Raw genomic sequence first — 15,328 nt, 5'->3', positions numbered from 1 at the left:
AGATCGGCTTGTCGGTCGACTCGAAGGTGAATGCGGATACCAGCACTGCCATCGCCACCTCTACTCGCGGAATAAGTCATCGCCTGATAGCTCAACCGTGCAACTCACTGATCTCCATTTCAGCAATTTGAAGCCTCTGTGCGGAAGATTTAGCGAACTGACTGAGTTGTTATCGCGGACGTACATGCACGCCCTCTTTCCGCTGATGAAAGTTAGCCTGAATGATCCGTCAGCACATTTTCCAGACATCTACGATCCGGAACGCACAAATTCGAATACACTCCTGGAACCCGAGCGTCCGTAACAGTAGATGGCAGGGACAACCAGCGCTCGGGTTTCCATTCGAGAGCATCCTCTCCCAAAACGCTTTGTTCAAGTTGCTACCCATCACACCGACAAGGATCTCGGTACCTTTCGGGACGGGGACTTCTGACATGACCTCACCCTTCAGAGTGGTGACAGGCTGAGACAGAGGAAGGACGGTATCGGCGACAGCCCTGTTTGGCCCATCACTTAAGTCAACTGCCAGTGGTGTGTGACGCAGAAACACGGTGCAACGCTTACACTCTGAACCTGTTTCCACCTGCAGGATGCCTGTGTGCATGCACAATCAGTGCCCTCGGCCCACATAATCGTGTCCGCATCTCACTACTCACAGTCTAAGCGACTCCCGACACACGGCATCAAGATACGGGAGCTGGTTCAATTGTTCGTACGACATCCCATGCGCCGCGCCGGTGTCCAAGAGTTCTTGGCGCAGTTTTTCCTGCACGTCTGTGTGCTCCGCTAGCGTCTGCAACATGCGAGAGAGCGTGTTGGACGTTGTGTCCATCGCGGCGGAAGATAAGCGTGCTAACATGGTCAGTCAGTAAGCCAAAGTAAACGGTGTCCGAGACATCATAGGCCGCACGACAGCTGCGCAATGACCTCCTCCTCTGGGAGTCGCTCGTTCACGTCCGCATTCGCGTTCGCGCGCACTTCATTATTTTATCAGCTTGTGCATTGGACTTGAACCACAGCCGACTTACTCAGGACGCTCAGGATGTCCTTACCCTCTCCAACTTGCTTCACCACCTTTGCATCGCCCGTGTCAAATGCGCGCTTCTTCATGTTGTATATCATCCGCGATTGTTCGTCCATCGTGTCGACAACATCCATAAGTCTGCGGGCGGCAGAGTCTGTCGGAAACACCTGTACGACAGCGCGCTGTAGCCGCTTCGGCACCTTCCACTTGTCCGCGAGGACGGCGAGCCACCGCAGGTGTAGCACCCGGCCAAAGTTTGGTCTGCAGGACCGAAACAAAGCATAAATGTGTCTCAGTGTCGGAGTGACTTGGGGCGGGATAGTAAGAAGACGGGGAACGCACATCAACGCTTTGACTGCTTGGCCATACGGGTCTTCGCGGTCTTCAATGAGTGGGTCGAAGGAGTGCCCGAGGCCTCCCTGGCCGATGAGTTCGAGCGAAGCACGGCCCATCCAGTACAATACGTCGAGTTCTCGCGGGCCTTCTTGTACTCGGGCAGTGATCGCCTCTCTGAGCTACATACCGAAGCCTTGTTGAGTGTTCATTGTCAGGCGCCGTAGCCCTGGGACGGCTCACCCTATGAGATACAGTGTAAAACAATGGTAATATGTGGCGCATGTGGTTGATTGAGAAGACGGGATTTAATAATTTGCGTTGTTTACCGTGGTTCTGGCCTGTGTGAGTACCTGCTTGTTAACACGCAGACCGTAAGCGAATCCATGCAGTATCTACCGGATGTAGCCAGTAGCGACGGCCCGAATAGCCTCAGATTAGAGCTGATATCATTGTTTAGAAGATTGCCGTGGTAGACTCAAACGATGGAGTACGTACGATATGAATACCTCTTGTTCTTGAAAGATATGCTCCTCCTTGATCAGAATGTTATGAAGGGCTCTCGGATCGGAGACATATAGAAGAGGACGCTGGAAGGCACAATCAGGCAGGTTTTTGGTCAATGGAGACGATTGAATCACAGTGATGATCAATCAGCGTACACCAAGATATGCAGACATTTTGACGACTGGACCGAAATCGACAGCGACATGTCTCTGGAAGTCTTCGGCATGCCGAGCAAGGTATTGCCTTAGGTTTCCTAGAAAACGATGTGCCAAATTGTGAATGACGGCGCCAACGATCGATCTGGCGAATACAATGTCACCATTCCAGAATGACTCCCTTGGAGGACCGGGGAGAAGGGACAGCGGTGTACTAGCGATGAGCAAGCGCACGTATATGGACATTCTCCATAACAGTGTGGCGATCACTGTGCCGCTTAGAAGGAGAAGACTGTACGACATAGGGAGGGAGCTAGAGGGGATTTGCCTCAGCATTGTATAGGACGGGAGTTCACGTCGACGACATACCTCTTGAAGAATATTGCCACTAGTCACACCAATTCGAACGGTTCCGCAGTCGTCAGAGTTCCTCGTCAAGACTAAGTAGCCCAAGTATCTTGAGCGAAGAGATTCTGGGGTAAGCCAAGAGTCCCGGCTATCGGGGTACCGGTTCCTGTAAGCCCGCGCGGTGATTACGCTGCACACACGAAGCGTCAAGATGTACCGTACCAATCGCAATGCCCGGAGACAACTGGGAACCCACAAAAGCCGTTTGGGGCCGTACAGCTGGATGATTTCGGACGACGCTATTGAGTTGACTAGGTCATGTCGACCCGCCCTCCCGGAGGAAGTTCACGCGGAAGTGATAGGTAGTCACGAGTTCGCTCCCGATAGTGGCGAAAGGGCCGAAGCTGTTGGATGATGCCGTCGGTCACCGGTGTGCTAAGTATGTATATACATACTTGATTGCTTGCCGCTTGTCTTGCAGTGGAATTGATCATCGATCCCTTGAAACGAGTATGTTGTTCCCCCATCACCTTCTCAATGAGGGATACCAGTGCCTGGAAGGTTTGGCCGCACGGTATTCAGCAATGTAAACACATACCACTTTGAGTTACGATACCATTGTCGTCGTTTGCCTGGCCGCCGGCGTCTCCACGATGATAACAGCCCGAGACCATCGGGTGTAATGACCACGTGTGTGTGACAGTTCGCAATTGCTGTCCTGGTGCTGTCTGAGTGCTGCCATCTTAGCTCAATCTATGAAAGAACATTAGATGAATATTCGGGAACTTGGAACGAGGTGAAAACGTCGTCATTTGAAAGTGAACTCATATGTATGCCAGTGTACATCACCACAGAGCGATGTTGCAGTGTAAGATGTCGAGTTTTTGAGGACGCCTCGTAGACGAGTCTTCCTGAAGTTGAAAATGGAGAACTCACATGAGAGAGCGTCAGGATTTGACGTCTACACGTCCCAATTGACTTGACATATGGATACCGTTAGACGCGCGGCAGCCGCCGGGCAGCGTGTGGATTCTGTGCTGCTAACCGCGGTGGTGGGCGTTCAGCGCTTCAGCTTAGGAACATTTAACAGTTGCTACAATGTGAGTACATACTTCAGGTCTCTAGAAGTGACGGGTCAAGCACGTCGAATCGATCCTGTCTCGACTCACAGGTTGACCGATTACGTCACCTATATGGCAGTGCAACTGCAACCACATCTTGCTCTAAAATTGCATGCTCGTCTTGAAGTGCGCGTTATGCAATGCCTTTGGACGGTCATATACACGGGAACCTGAGAGGAGTAGTCGAGTACACTATAGAAGAAACAACATAGATACCATTAGATAGCCCGACATCTTTGACATCTTGACGATCGACACTTCAATCAGCTCGCCACAATTTAGCAGGTTGCCGCTCGGGATCGGAAGGACGCACTGGCCGGCTTGAAAGTCACGGCGAAGGACTACGATGACGATGTGGAGAGATGCCCCTCGTTCTCGGATGACCTCGTCCTTGAACGTCTGGGGTTGACGGCGACTCATTCTTGATCGCTGGGAATGAGTGTACCGTGCGTGGGGGGGAGACGGCGTCACGGAGCTGTATCGGTGTCGCCCAGATCGCAGAGACTGCCTTGTGAATGTTATCTGTTAGTACACCTCCAGCATCATGCTCACCAGTAGCGTAGAGTCGATGCATGACCACTGTTCCAATATGTGACAAGGAAGATGATATCAAAAATGGACAGCCATCTGGGGAGCGTCAACAACTAGATCTCCCACCGCGTGAAACCTCCGCTAGTTCTACAATTATGATTTGACAGCGTCCGTTTTGAGGAGAAGAACTTGCGACACTGCTCGCAGACCCACTCGCAGACCCGCCCATGCTTAGTCACCTCATGGCGCAGGCGGTCATGCTGGCGCGAGAAGTGTTCCTGACAGCCCATCATGCATGGTATCGCCTTCGTCTGCTTGGGCGTGTGCGCGCGGAGGTGCACTTTGAGCGTGTACTCGCTCGTGAAGCGCCGCGGGCACTTGGGGCAGGAGTAGGTGCGTTTGCGGCGCCCCGACGCCAACGAGGTTTCCGACTCGGAGTCCGACGGAGTCGAAGGGGTAGACGTGGACGACGGGCCCAGAGTTGGGTGTGATGAGTCGACGAAGACGGCTGAGCTGCCATCCGCGACCTGACCGCCGGTCTGCGACGATATCGGGAAGTCCGGATGCATCCAGAGCGCCATGGAGGCTATAGGGGTCGACGGGCCAGCGAGTGCGTTAATACTGCTGCCGACCGAGGTATTTGCGTAGGTTCTCTGCTCACTGGGCATCGGCGCTGGCTGTGCCTGCACTGACGAAGTGCACTTGCATGAGAACACTTAGCCCGCCGTTCCTCTGTTAAATTACTCACTGTCACTAAGGAAACAGTCGGATACCAGAGAACTATTGCTGTATGGTTGGGTGTCCGGCTCCATGGAGGCGAAGTCGAATTCTAGTAAGTATCAATCTTTGAGTATGCTCAAATCAAATTGATAAGTGTGCTAGTCGCGAGTACCTGAGAAGGCTCCCGACAGACTGTCTACTGGAGGTAGGTTGTAATTTGCGGTGGGAATTGTTTCTAGAATCAATATCATTCACTACCGTTGTCGCGTGCAAGAAAGTCGAGCGTGTTACCCATTGTAGACATCGTCGAGACTGAGCTATTGAACCCACATGAGTCCGCCTGTGCTGTTTGCGTCGATGATCCTGGCAGCGCGGTTCGGTTGGGGAAACTGCAGACTTGCAGAACATGTCCTTGGTGATCTTCTACTGCTTCGATTTGGACGGTATACGGCGATGGAGGGCAGATCTGACCTATTGAATCTAAGTGGACATCAGTATTCAGGGACGTGGAACATAGTATGGCGTATAAATAATCTACTTACCGAATGTCGGTTGACCGCCAGTATGCGGCTCGAAGCTGATAGCGAATCCACCCGACTTGAGCACGCGGATAGACACTCGCAGTTGACTGAGTTGTTCGACCGGAACACAGAGGGAGGACATTGGGAGGACGGGATGCACGGAATCAATGGTACCTGCAAAATTGATCGGACCATTATATCTATGCTGCAACAGAGAGCGCAGTTATTCCAACTCGGTGCCAGCGGACTTGAGCGGGTATCATCATCGCCACCTCGTGTGTTTCCAATGATGGACCGACAGGCTCCAGGAAAGCTACGCGACGCACCGGCGGCCCCTGTGGCTCACGGCAATCCATCTGGAAGGAGCTGCACAAGGAACTGGCCTCAAAGAGAACAAGTGCTTGGAGTTGCAAATGAATCCCGTTCTACCTATATGCCGTGGTCTCTAGCACGATGATGTGGCAGAATATCGGCACGCAAGCCACAAAGGTCTGACTCGGAGCTGTGTACTTACCAGTAGCCCTTCGCCGGCATGGCTCACCACTGGCATCATCGTTGCACAATGCACTGTTGAGAAAGGTACGTACTCGTGATGCAAAAGTGGCGCGCCGGCGGTGGAACGGCGCCCAGGGTGCTTGACTTCTGGTCCCTGGATCCGAAGGAAATTTCCATAGCTCCGAGAACTCAGAACTCAGAGGTAGTCAACGCGAGGCGCTTCGATCTTCGGTAGTTCGAGCTTGAGTAGCCGGCTGCCGTTGCATGACCTGAGTGTAGCTGGTACAGCACTCGACAGTGAGGGCCTTGCGTGCAAGTAGGTAAGTACTGAGTCCCAGTGAGAACGTGCAAGATTCCCTTCGATTCTCAGTAATCCCTGTGTGTTGCTGTCAGCGCCTGTCAGCAAATTATATTCCCGTTGATTCGTGTATGTTGCCGCATTCGAACCGCGCGATCGCAAGCCCATAAACTGCTTCCACGATTTGACACTTTCACAAATCCCGGGTGTCCCGCAGTTCAAAATGTTCAAATGTCCAAATGAATGCTTTCGCTCAATCCGAAAATTTTCCCGCTTGCCAATGGCCCAATTGTCCAATGTGCACTGCAATCCGGCTTGCGGTCCCGTGACCACTCTCCCCACGACGTCACTGACGATGCACTTCACGCATGTCGAGGTCGAGACGTCTTTGAATCTGTACCACCACCTTTCCCCTGAACTTCTTCGAGTCCTTGTGCGCTCATACTTAACAGGTATGTGTGATTGATCCTCGCAGGCGACGTGCGGTACGACGCGCACGACGACGGCCGTGGGCGGACGAGTCAACGAGCGGGTGGCAGGCGGGCGGGCGAGCGGCAGCATACACGCCGACCGCGTGAGTGCTGGGCAAATGCCCAGCACATAGATAGGGCCGACGAACATACATCGAGCACGCAAACAAGTGGGTAGGTAGGCTGGTGGACGGGCGAGAGAGCGGGTGGATGGGCGGGAGAGCGGACGAGTGGGGAGACCGGTGAGCTGGCAGGCAGGCGGGTAGGCGAATGGGTCGGCATAGGGCGTGTCGTCACGCAGCACGACACACGTCGACGGCGAGTACGCAGGGCGAATGCCATGCGTGCAGACGCAGCCCACGAGCTGACTGCGGGCGAAGGAAGGTGAGTGCAGAGACGCGCCAGCGAGCTAGCTGACCGCAAGCATAGGGCGTAACGACGTGTAGCACAACGCATACGTCGACCGCGAGCGCACTGGCAACTGCCCAGCGTGCAGACACGGCCGGCGTACGGACGGCGTGCGCGTGAGCGAAGAATGGGCGTACGGTAATGCGCTGCACATCACGCGCCGAACGCGAGCACGTAGGGCCAGTGCCCCGCGTGCAAATGCAGTCGACCAGCACGCTGCGGGAACAGGCACAGAGACGGGAAGGTGAGAATGCGTGTGGACAGGAGCGAGCAGTGCTCACGGCTGCGGGTGAAGGCCTGTGCGAGCAATTGGCGGGAGCGTGTCCGGAGGGAAAGCGCCAGCGAGCAGAGAGGAAAACGAGCGGGGAGGACAGCGAGTAGGTATCCGTCCGGCTGCATCCAAATGCGACCGCCCCATCATGGCTACTCACGCGCATAGTGTACGTTCGGACTGCTACGAGACGCGTAGAATAAATTCCGTGAAAATCGAATTATATTACAATTTGGGCACGGATTCGAGTGATACAGAGCTCGTATATTAAACAGATGCCAATTGCTGCCATTCGATCGCAACATACATGCATTCGAAACGAATTGAAGAGAACATACAGGGAACAGAAACCCATCTGTTAATCGGACAAATGGCCATTCCCTTCGTTTCGCAGCGTTTGGTGGAGCGGGGTGGAGCGGGAACAGCTGGGAATGGCAGGGAATGGCAGGCGATCTTGCACGTTCTCACTGGGACTGAGTACTGAGTTGTAGCATGCACACAGAATTCGAGTAGGACCTCCGAGTCGCGCCACCGTCGCGGCGATCGTTCGATCTGGATCAGTGGCGATATCATGATTTGTCATCAGAACGACTGACCGCCGGGAGGAGAATTACCTTACATACTTACTAAACCTGTAAGTACGCCCACGTGTCGACAACATTGGTACTGCTTGTGGATTGAATTGTGCCGTCGCTCGGCCTGTCGAACCTAGCTCTCTTCGATTGCATTGGCACGGCCTAAAGCAAGATAGAATATACTGGCGGCAGAGTACCGCCCGGCAAAATCCCGGTAAGTAGGGATCATCCTCCTCCTGCAGGTTCGTACTTCTTCGCCTCTGCATAATGCGCTACTAGCCTCGGAGACAACGAAAGGGTCATCTTTTAGCCTACTCGTAGATACTCTTCCTGACCGTGACAAGGATCCCACGATGCCAGCTCATGCCCGATCTCCCTCACAACTTCATGATTGCAGGGCCAGGTCTCTACCCTCGTCAGCATTCCGCAAAAGCATTGAACAGCTCAAGGTCAATGTAGCGACTGTGCCGCCGCAACCCCCAGACCACTGGCGATGAGCGGTTCGGGACTCCCTAGTGAGTCCAAAAGAAATTCTCAGCTCAATTGGAGTTACTTCTGGCGGGTTTTACAAAGGGCCGGACGTATTGAGTCCACAAACCTCCGCGAAGCTTTGATTGCTAGGCTATGCCGTATGTCGGCAAGGATCGATCCTCCTAAGTGTAGGTTTAATGGAGACGAACCGTACAGGTGGAAGGCAAGCGCTACTGATCTTGACGTGGATTTAATAGATCCACGGCATGAACGACCGTCTGTACGGGAGCCTCAGAGCAAAATGAACGGTCGTCAGCACACACACGTTGTGAAGAAGCATTCGATTAACTTACATTTGTTACCCCGGTCCCTCCTGACCATCCGCGGCGATCCCAGGCTCCCAATCTCAGCGACAATTCATAAATTGACTTGAGTTTGCCAAGAGGAACGCGTCGACTGCGATCTTGTCGCAAGGCACGACGGGCCAGCGACGGAACGCCCTCAATTTCGGCGCCCACTGAATAGCTCTGATGTTCCCTGGCAAGTTGCCGTATCGAGGAGAGTGCGCGCACGAACGTCTCTCGGCAGATCCCTTCCTGCGCGTGGAGGATTGAGAATGGACGGCATCCCGTCTCCGATTCGACAAGAATGTTGCGCAACATTCTGCACCCCGCGAGGGGCCAGGCGGTGTTCCCCGTCCGAGGACTTTCCGGATTTTTCTGGCCGTCTCGTCGTGTACAATGGTCCTTCGCAGCTCGGGTGAGTCCGACACGATTATTGTCAGGGCGCAAGTGGACGGTGTGCCGACATGCATCTTCGTCCCATAAGTAGACGCGGCATACCCGTGCCCAACTCCCCGGGTATTGGAAATCCTCCCCGCGCGTGAACTGCTTGCATCGGAAAGGGAGACCTTCGAAGTCTCAGACCGCACTGGAAATTTCTGTGACACACCCGATTGGCTGCAAACCAATTTGAGGGCTCGTACCACAGTTGATTGTGCTCCGTAGAAACCCCTCGCCTTGAAGCCAGTTTTCTCTAGGCGGTCAACAACGCCATCCTTCAAGTTGCATGTGCACGACGTCAGGTCTACGCAAAGCCTAATGCCGAGTTCCGCTCGCCGTTCCAAGTCTCATCCGCAACAGAGTCAGCATCTCAACGCATTGCACGTTATGGGGCAGCGCTGACTCGGATCCGGGCGTATAACGCCTCTGCATTGACTAGCCCAAAAGAGCCTTGTGTCGGTTCGTCTCCGTGGCCGGCGGGTGTACCATATATTCGAACGAGACAGTCGGCTTTCTGGTCTGCAAAGGAGCCTAATGAACCGCTGCATCACGGTGGAAGTACACCGCGTAAGTACTAACGTGGTCTGAGGCATTTGCTTCACTCCCGCCCAGTCGACAGCGCGATTGAGCCAAAAGGGCTGAGTTGAGCCTGCGTCCTTTGCTCCCTTGCCCCGAGCTCCCGACTCAACGTACTCAACGTCGGCGCGCAATTAGTATAATACTGTCTAGGCTGTTGGCGCGGCACATAGTAATGAGGTATGCAGTCCGAAGCTTATTCGAGCACATACAATCCAACACACTGGTACCATAGAATTTCAAGGAGTGGCCTGATCAATAACGCATCGTCGAGTAATAACATAACTGGGTACATGCATGTTAGAAAGCCTGAAGGAACGGTGATGGTATGGACAAGAAGTACGAGACTAAATGAATGTAAGGACTTCGAGTAAGCAGACGATAGCAGCGCGCGACCTTCCAATAAAATGCAGATACGATACAGTGACCATTATCAAGCCTTAATATTGCTCCTGTGCCCCAGCGAATACACCTTGTACAGCTCTCGTTGACCGCTTTGTCCCAAACCGCGAGAAGAAGCCTGCACCTTCGTGGGAGGTGGAACTACCTGCCCGAGAGCGGAATGACCATGCCGGCGAAGATGGCCGGGACATCTCTTTCGGTGCCGCATGGAGGTGTTGATCCAACGTACGAGATGGTTCGCGGTGAAGATGATCGTGGTCGTGGTGATGATGGTGGTGATGGTGGTGGTCAGGTATCCCCGAACGTCCCACCGTATGCCTCCCATCACAGCAAGCCCGCACATTCTCCAAGCCTTCGAAGCCGCCGTCAGACATGGTCTCGTCATGCAGCTCGAAGTCTAATTCCCCGTCGTCTGGACCAGGGATGTGCTCATAGTCCTTCGTAGGACTGTGCAGCAGCTCCTGCTCACCACGCTCGCTCCAACGAAGATACTCTGCCGCCGGAGTCCCGGCGCGCTTGCCGATCGAACCACCAAGCGATATCTGTGAACGACTCCGTTGGCCACGGGGAGTCACGTTCCATGAGTCCGCACTCAGCGCCGTTCTGCCTGTCCGAGTGCTACGTTGGCTCTGCGGGCTAGCCAGGACGTTTGGACGAACAGACGGTTCATCATCTGGCAGCTCTCTGTCGATAGACATCGGACTCAGAGGTGCTGCGACGGGGCCGCCCGGTGAATTCGCTGGGATGGCACTCGGACGAGTCAGCAGATACTTCAACGCCTAGGTGAAGTGATATCAGTTATGATGAGTCCATGACCGAAAGAAATTCGGACGCACATTCAACCAGATATCATGCCGATCTTTCGTTGGCGCAGTGAACTTCATCTCGCGTTGCGGCGTAGACACCACTACGCTGTATTGATGGATACCAGGAGGCATAGGGTTGGGGTCAAGGACGGATCGTACACCTTCGATATATGCTGCAACGCGGATATGGCATTTGAGTTGCGTCCAAGATCATGCAAACATTTACATACCGCTCTTGGCACTTGACTCGGCAACGTTGGATGAGCCCGGGTCAGCTGAACTCCAGTACAGAGTGCGCGTATAGGGGTGGATCCAAACGAAGCGCTTATGCCTGGAATTTCCGGGTCCCTTGCCGATCGTGCGTCGCGTGTACTTGTAGAGGAATTCACCTATCATCGTCTGTGTGATGGCATGGATCACGGTAGGATCTGTTGAGCCAACCGCAGCTGTACGAGCAGACACGTCGGCAGAGCGGTCTCCAACCGCTCCGGCTTCAGCAAGGCGTTGTGACGGTTGGAAGCCATGGTGATCAGAAGATATGGACGAACGCTGAGAACCCAAGCTATGCCCACCCGAGTTCAGAGAGGTCGTAGAACGCTCACGACGCTCCTTGATGCCGAATGACATGGTAGACGGTGTGGGGCTCGACAAAGGTGCGCGGGAGGCGGCATTAGCAGCGGAGCGGAAGCTGCTGGTCGACGGCAGTTCACGAAGGCCATTCTGTGAAGGAGGCATACTGGAGCCATGCTGCCTGAGGCCAAATGGTCGTGCTCCTGGGACAGATAACACGCTGCCGAGAGGTGTCGTGGCACGCTGAATCAGTTCAGGCGGGGGCGGCGAAGACGGTCGAGGCGGGGGTGCGTCCTGGGAAAGCCTCTTGTCGGGTATGAAGGCAGGTGGAAGCATGCTGTTAGGTGGCGGAGGGGCGCGGGGTGGCGGAGGCAATGTCATCATTGGCGGACGGGTTTTGTCGATGACGGCTGGAATGACGGACGGTGTTCGGGCACGGTTGGATATGTCGTCCATGATCGACGACAACGTAGACTCGATAGACTGCCTCCGGTCGGAATGAGAAGTACGAGGGCGCGCAATGAAGGTAGCATTCGAGTCACGGATGGTGGTATTGGGCGAAGGAGCGGCAACAGGAGGCATCGACGTTGTGTAGGCCCAGCAGACGACGGTGGAGAGATGAACTGGAATTGCTGGGAGTTGACGCCGACACGATACAAGGGTGGAGGCTGTATGGGGGCTGGCGTGGGCGGAGCGGTGATTGGAACGACTGCAGGTACAGCAGCTGGGGGAGACACCCAGTCATCAGTCTGGATCGATATCTCCCTGACCTCTGGCTTGGGCTCGGTTCGGGAGCAGGAGCGGGCACCTGGGTCACTGCGGCAATTGGAACAGTTTGGACCGGTACCTCCTCCACAACCTCCGTCTCGACAGCTTTCGAATCGTAAGTAGGAGGCGTGATCACCGGAGACGATGTCGAAGGCGACGGCTGCATGAATGAGAACGTGGACGATACAGCCGACAAGTGACTTGGAAGGCGAGACGCCACAACGCTCTCATTGTCGTCATCAGTCTCCGAGAAGTCATTGTCAGACACGGTCCTGATGGAGTAGAAGTCGTCGTTCGAGTCTGTCGGAGTCGGTATCACAGCACCTTCGTGCGCGCTCTGGTAGTTCTCCGTGATCGAGTCCATCGTTGAACCCGTCTCAGTCGCCATGTCCTCGTCCAGAGAGCCCTGAGAGAATGCGAGCGAGGCTGGACGACGGCCATGGACAGTGGTATCCCCGCTGGAATCGCCGTACGACGTCCCGACAGACATGTCGACGGCGCGTATGTACGGTACCTCCGACTCCATAGCTTGGACCTGCGCGTCAGCAGATACCAGAAGGCTTGTTTGTGTCTGCACTTCCACTGTGGCCGGAGGCATCGTCTGGACATCCATCTCAGACATCTCCGGTAGCGCCCGGACCGGCTCCTCCGAGGTCTGGACATTGATCTCGACAGACTGAGTCCGCGGCGTCTGCACACCGGTCTGTACGAGCGTGGGCATGGGGAGCACCTCTGCTTGTTCAGGCGCGACGACGATCGGCTCCGTGCCCATCGCGCTAGATACCAACACGCGTTCAGGCTGCACGATATCGTACTGAATGCCGCTGTCAGTGCGAGCGGGCGCAAAGATCGCCTCAGTTTGCATCGACTGGTCAACGGTCTGAACGACGGGCGCGGGCTCAGGTTCGACTTGAATACCCATCTCGGACATCGCAGGAGTAATCTGGATCGGAGGTGGCGGAGTGACGACATCCTCGAACCCGGCCTGGCATCCAAACTCGGCAGTCTCAACCGCACGAAGGGTGTCCTGTTCTTGCTCTCGTATGCTGTCGTCCGCAGCAGAGACATGCCACCGAAACCGAGGCCAAGTTCCGCTGCAAGAGCCTCCGGCGCGCCGACGAGTGAGGGAGGGCGTGCCTCCTGGTATGCGGCACCGCCTCTCGACCTGCGCGGGAGCGTACCACCGCGCGCTGCTATAGCCATGACAGACTGACGCAAGGGACTACCGTTCATCGGCAGTGAGCTGGCTGAGTTGGAACGTCGAAGTATGTTGGCGAAAGCAGGGTCCATTCCGTCCACGCTGACGCGATTAGAGTTGGGTTGAGGTGGAGAAGGGGAAGCCTGGACGTCGGGTTCTTCATCTCCTCCTCAAACTCTTGGCGATCAACGTCTTCGTCGGCGGGAAATGCAGCGGGCAGAGGCGGGACAGGAGGTGGCGGCGAAGTTTCACGAGGCTCTCGTCATTGTATTCCGAACCAGGACTATTGGCCGCCATACCGAGACGTTGGATGAGCGTTAGACCACCTCGCCCTCTACCTCGTCCGCGACCCCGGGCTGCACGGTACGGGGTCAGACGTGGCTTAGCCTTCGGCTCCTCGACTTCTTCCGCCTCGCCTCCTCTTCTTCGATGGCATAGCCCGGCGACGCGTCGAGCTTGCGCCTGTACTCGATCTTGAGCTCTTTCTCGCGCTGCAGGCTGCCCTTGAGCGTATTGATTTGCCGCTGAGCATGAGCAAGCCGCTGCTGCAGTGCTTCGATTTCGTTGCTAGGATGATTCGGCGCAAGGAACGGCTTCGAAGGTGAAGGCTCGGGAGATGACTCGGTGTCGTCGAACGCTTCTGGAGAGTAGAATGCTGTAGCATCACCGTTCTTCCTGTTGTTGGTGGATGGGCGCCCTGTCGTCCCGAATACGTCGTCTTCGTCAATGTTGCTCGGGGTGAGGGTGTCTGTGGCAGCAGCGCCATTAGGCGTGAGTGGCGATCCGAACCGCGGGAAGCGTCGATTTCCCTTCGCTACCTCAGTCTTCATGGAATCGAGAGCCTGCTGCAAGTCTGACTTGTCGCGTTGGAGGCTCGCTGCGTGCTTCCGAGCTTGGGCCACATCCGTCTCATGCTTAGCCTTCAGATCTTCATAAGCGTGTTGCTGGCGCTCAGCCTCGTTCTTGTGCTGGTCCGCCGCCTCACGGGCTGAGGCGAGGATCTTCGTGAGCCGCTTGTGCTCTCCCTCGAGTCGTACGACGGACGCCTGAGCGTCTCCGTGCTGGGTGCGTAACTCTTGCATGGTTACCTCGAGGTTCCAGTTCTCCTCCTTGAACCGATCCGCTGACTGCTCCTGCTGGCGCAACGCCGTACGAAGGCTTTCGATTGTCTTGTCCAGGTCATCCTTCTCCTCCTTCATGTCCTGGATTGCCTTGTCGCGCTCTCCAAGTAGACTTTGCAGCCTGCGCACTTCCGTCAACAGCCCGCTCCCGATCTCGAAGGCGAACTCTGCGCCATACTCAGCCATGAGTTGTGTAGTCATTGGAGTAGTTACGCACCGACATCATCCGCCCGATGAGCGGCGTTCTTGGCACGCCGCGACGACTGTGCAGCAGAAGGGCCAGCTGCTGCTGCTGCAGCTGCTTTGGACGAACGATCGACACGCTCAACCTCGCGCGTAAGGTCCATTTGCGGATCCGCCTACGAGTCACAGTGAGCTGGACCTTCAATTGATGTACACGCAGCACACCTTCGATCCAGTGAACATAAAGGAAAGTTGCTCGTTCTCCGTTTCCCATTGCTTGACCGTATCCGCTAAGTCTCGGTACTTCTCCCGTACACTTGTCTCTGCGTCCTCGTCGTCACTACCAGCATCCATCTCCGCCTCCTGCAGCTGCCTGATCCGTTCCTCCAATTCCATCCGCTGCGCAAGCAACTGCTGCCCGAGCGTGCCTGCATTCTGCAGCTGTTTCTCCTTGTCGTCGAGGAGGTTTTGCAGGTGCGACCGAACATCGCCAGGGGACATAGAGCTGTTGACATGGTGCCGGCGTCGACGCCGTCGTCGCCGTCGGGGAACGTTGGCATCGCCAACCGTGAGGTGGGAGAAAGAGGTGTTTGCTCCTCGTCGCAACCTCAACACGCGTTTGTCACGTCACAGTCACGCTGGCGCATCAACGCGCACAGTCACACGGACTGTGC

At 55.4% G+C, this 15,328-nt stretch overlaps 3 protein-coding genes across 3 annotated transcripts; all 3 read right to left on the bottom strand.

Moving 5' to 3' along the window:
- Positions 1-108: 108 nt before the first annotated feature.
- On the bottom strand, positions 109-2,680 carry B0H18DRAFT_982130 (cytochrome P450; the record flags this gene model as incomplete). The annotated part of the gene is made up of 15 exons (XM_048044524.1): positions 2,508-2,680; positions 2,184-2,337; positions 2,020-2,117; positions 1,856-1,947; positions 1,757-1,800; positions 1,601-1,698; positions 1,367-1,539; positions 1,029-1,285; positions 928-977; positions 657-793; positions 565-594; positions 385-497; positions 268-355; positions 185-217; positions 109-134 (listed from the first exon to the last, which is right to left on the bottom strand). Coding segments are annotated over exons 2-15 (1,378 nt in total), but the record flags the coding sequence as incomplete, so codon positions are not given.
- Positions 2,681-4,132: 1,452 nt separating this feature from the next.
- On the bottom strand, positions 4,133-5,402 carry B0H18DRAFT_951784 (uncharacterized protein; the record flags this gene model as incomplete). The annotated part of the gene is made up of 4 exons (XM_048042039.1): positions 4,133-4,702; positions 4,768-4,772; positions 5,070-5,210; positions 5,282-5,402. The coding sequence occupies 4 exons, from the start codon at positions 5,400-5,402 to the stop codon at positions 4,133-4,135; spliced, it is 837 nt and encodes a 278-aa protein (XP_047898047.1).
- Positions 5,403-9,988: 4,586 nt separating this feature from the next.
- Positions 9,989-15,267, bottom strand: B0H18DRAFT_982108 (uncharacterized protein). Its single transcript, XM_048044523.1, has 11 exons — positions 14,880-15,267; positions 14,689-14,830; positions 13,798-14,638; positions 13,629-13,771; positions 13,541-13,608; positions 13,219-13,493; positions 12,193-13,198; positions 12,037-12,166; positions 11,045-12,007; positions 10,845-10,987; positions 9,989-10,787 (listed from the first exon to the last, which is right to left on the bottom strand). The coding sequence occupies exons 1-11, from the start codon at positions 15,153-15,155 to the stop codon at positions 10,047-10,049; spliced, it is 4,728 nt and encodes a 1,575-aa protein (XP_047898046.1). The 5' UTR covers positions 15,156-15,267; the 3' UTR covers positions 9,989-10,046.
- Between the last annotated feature and the right edge of the window lie 61 nt (positions 15,268-15,328).

The sequence above is a fragment of the Fomitopsis serialis genome (genome assembly GCF_022376445.1).
Source record: "Fomitopsis serialis strain Sig1Antser10 chromosome Unknown B0H18scaffold_7, whole genome shotgun sequence".
Taxonomy (NCBI): domain Eukaryota; kingdom Fungi; phylum Basidiomycota; class Agaricomycetes; order Polyporales; family Fomitopsidaceae; genus Fomitopsis; species Fomitopsis serialis.
Note: the sequence above shows the minus strand (reverse complement) of the source record. Positions and strands in the feature narration are given on the sequence as shown.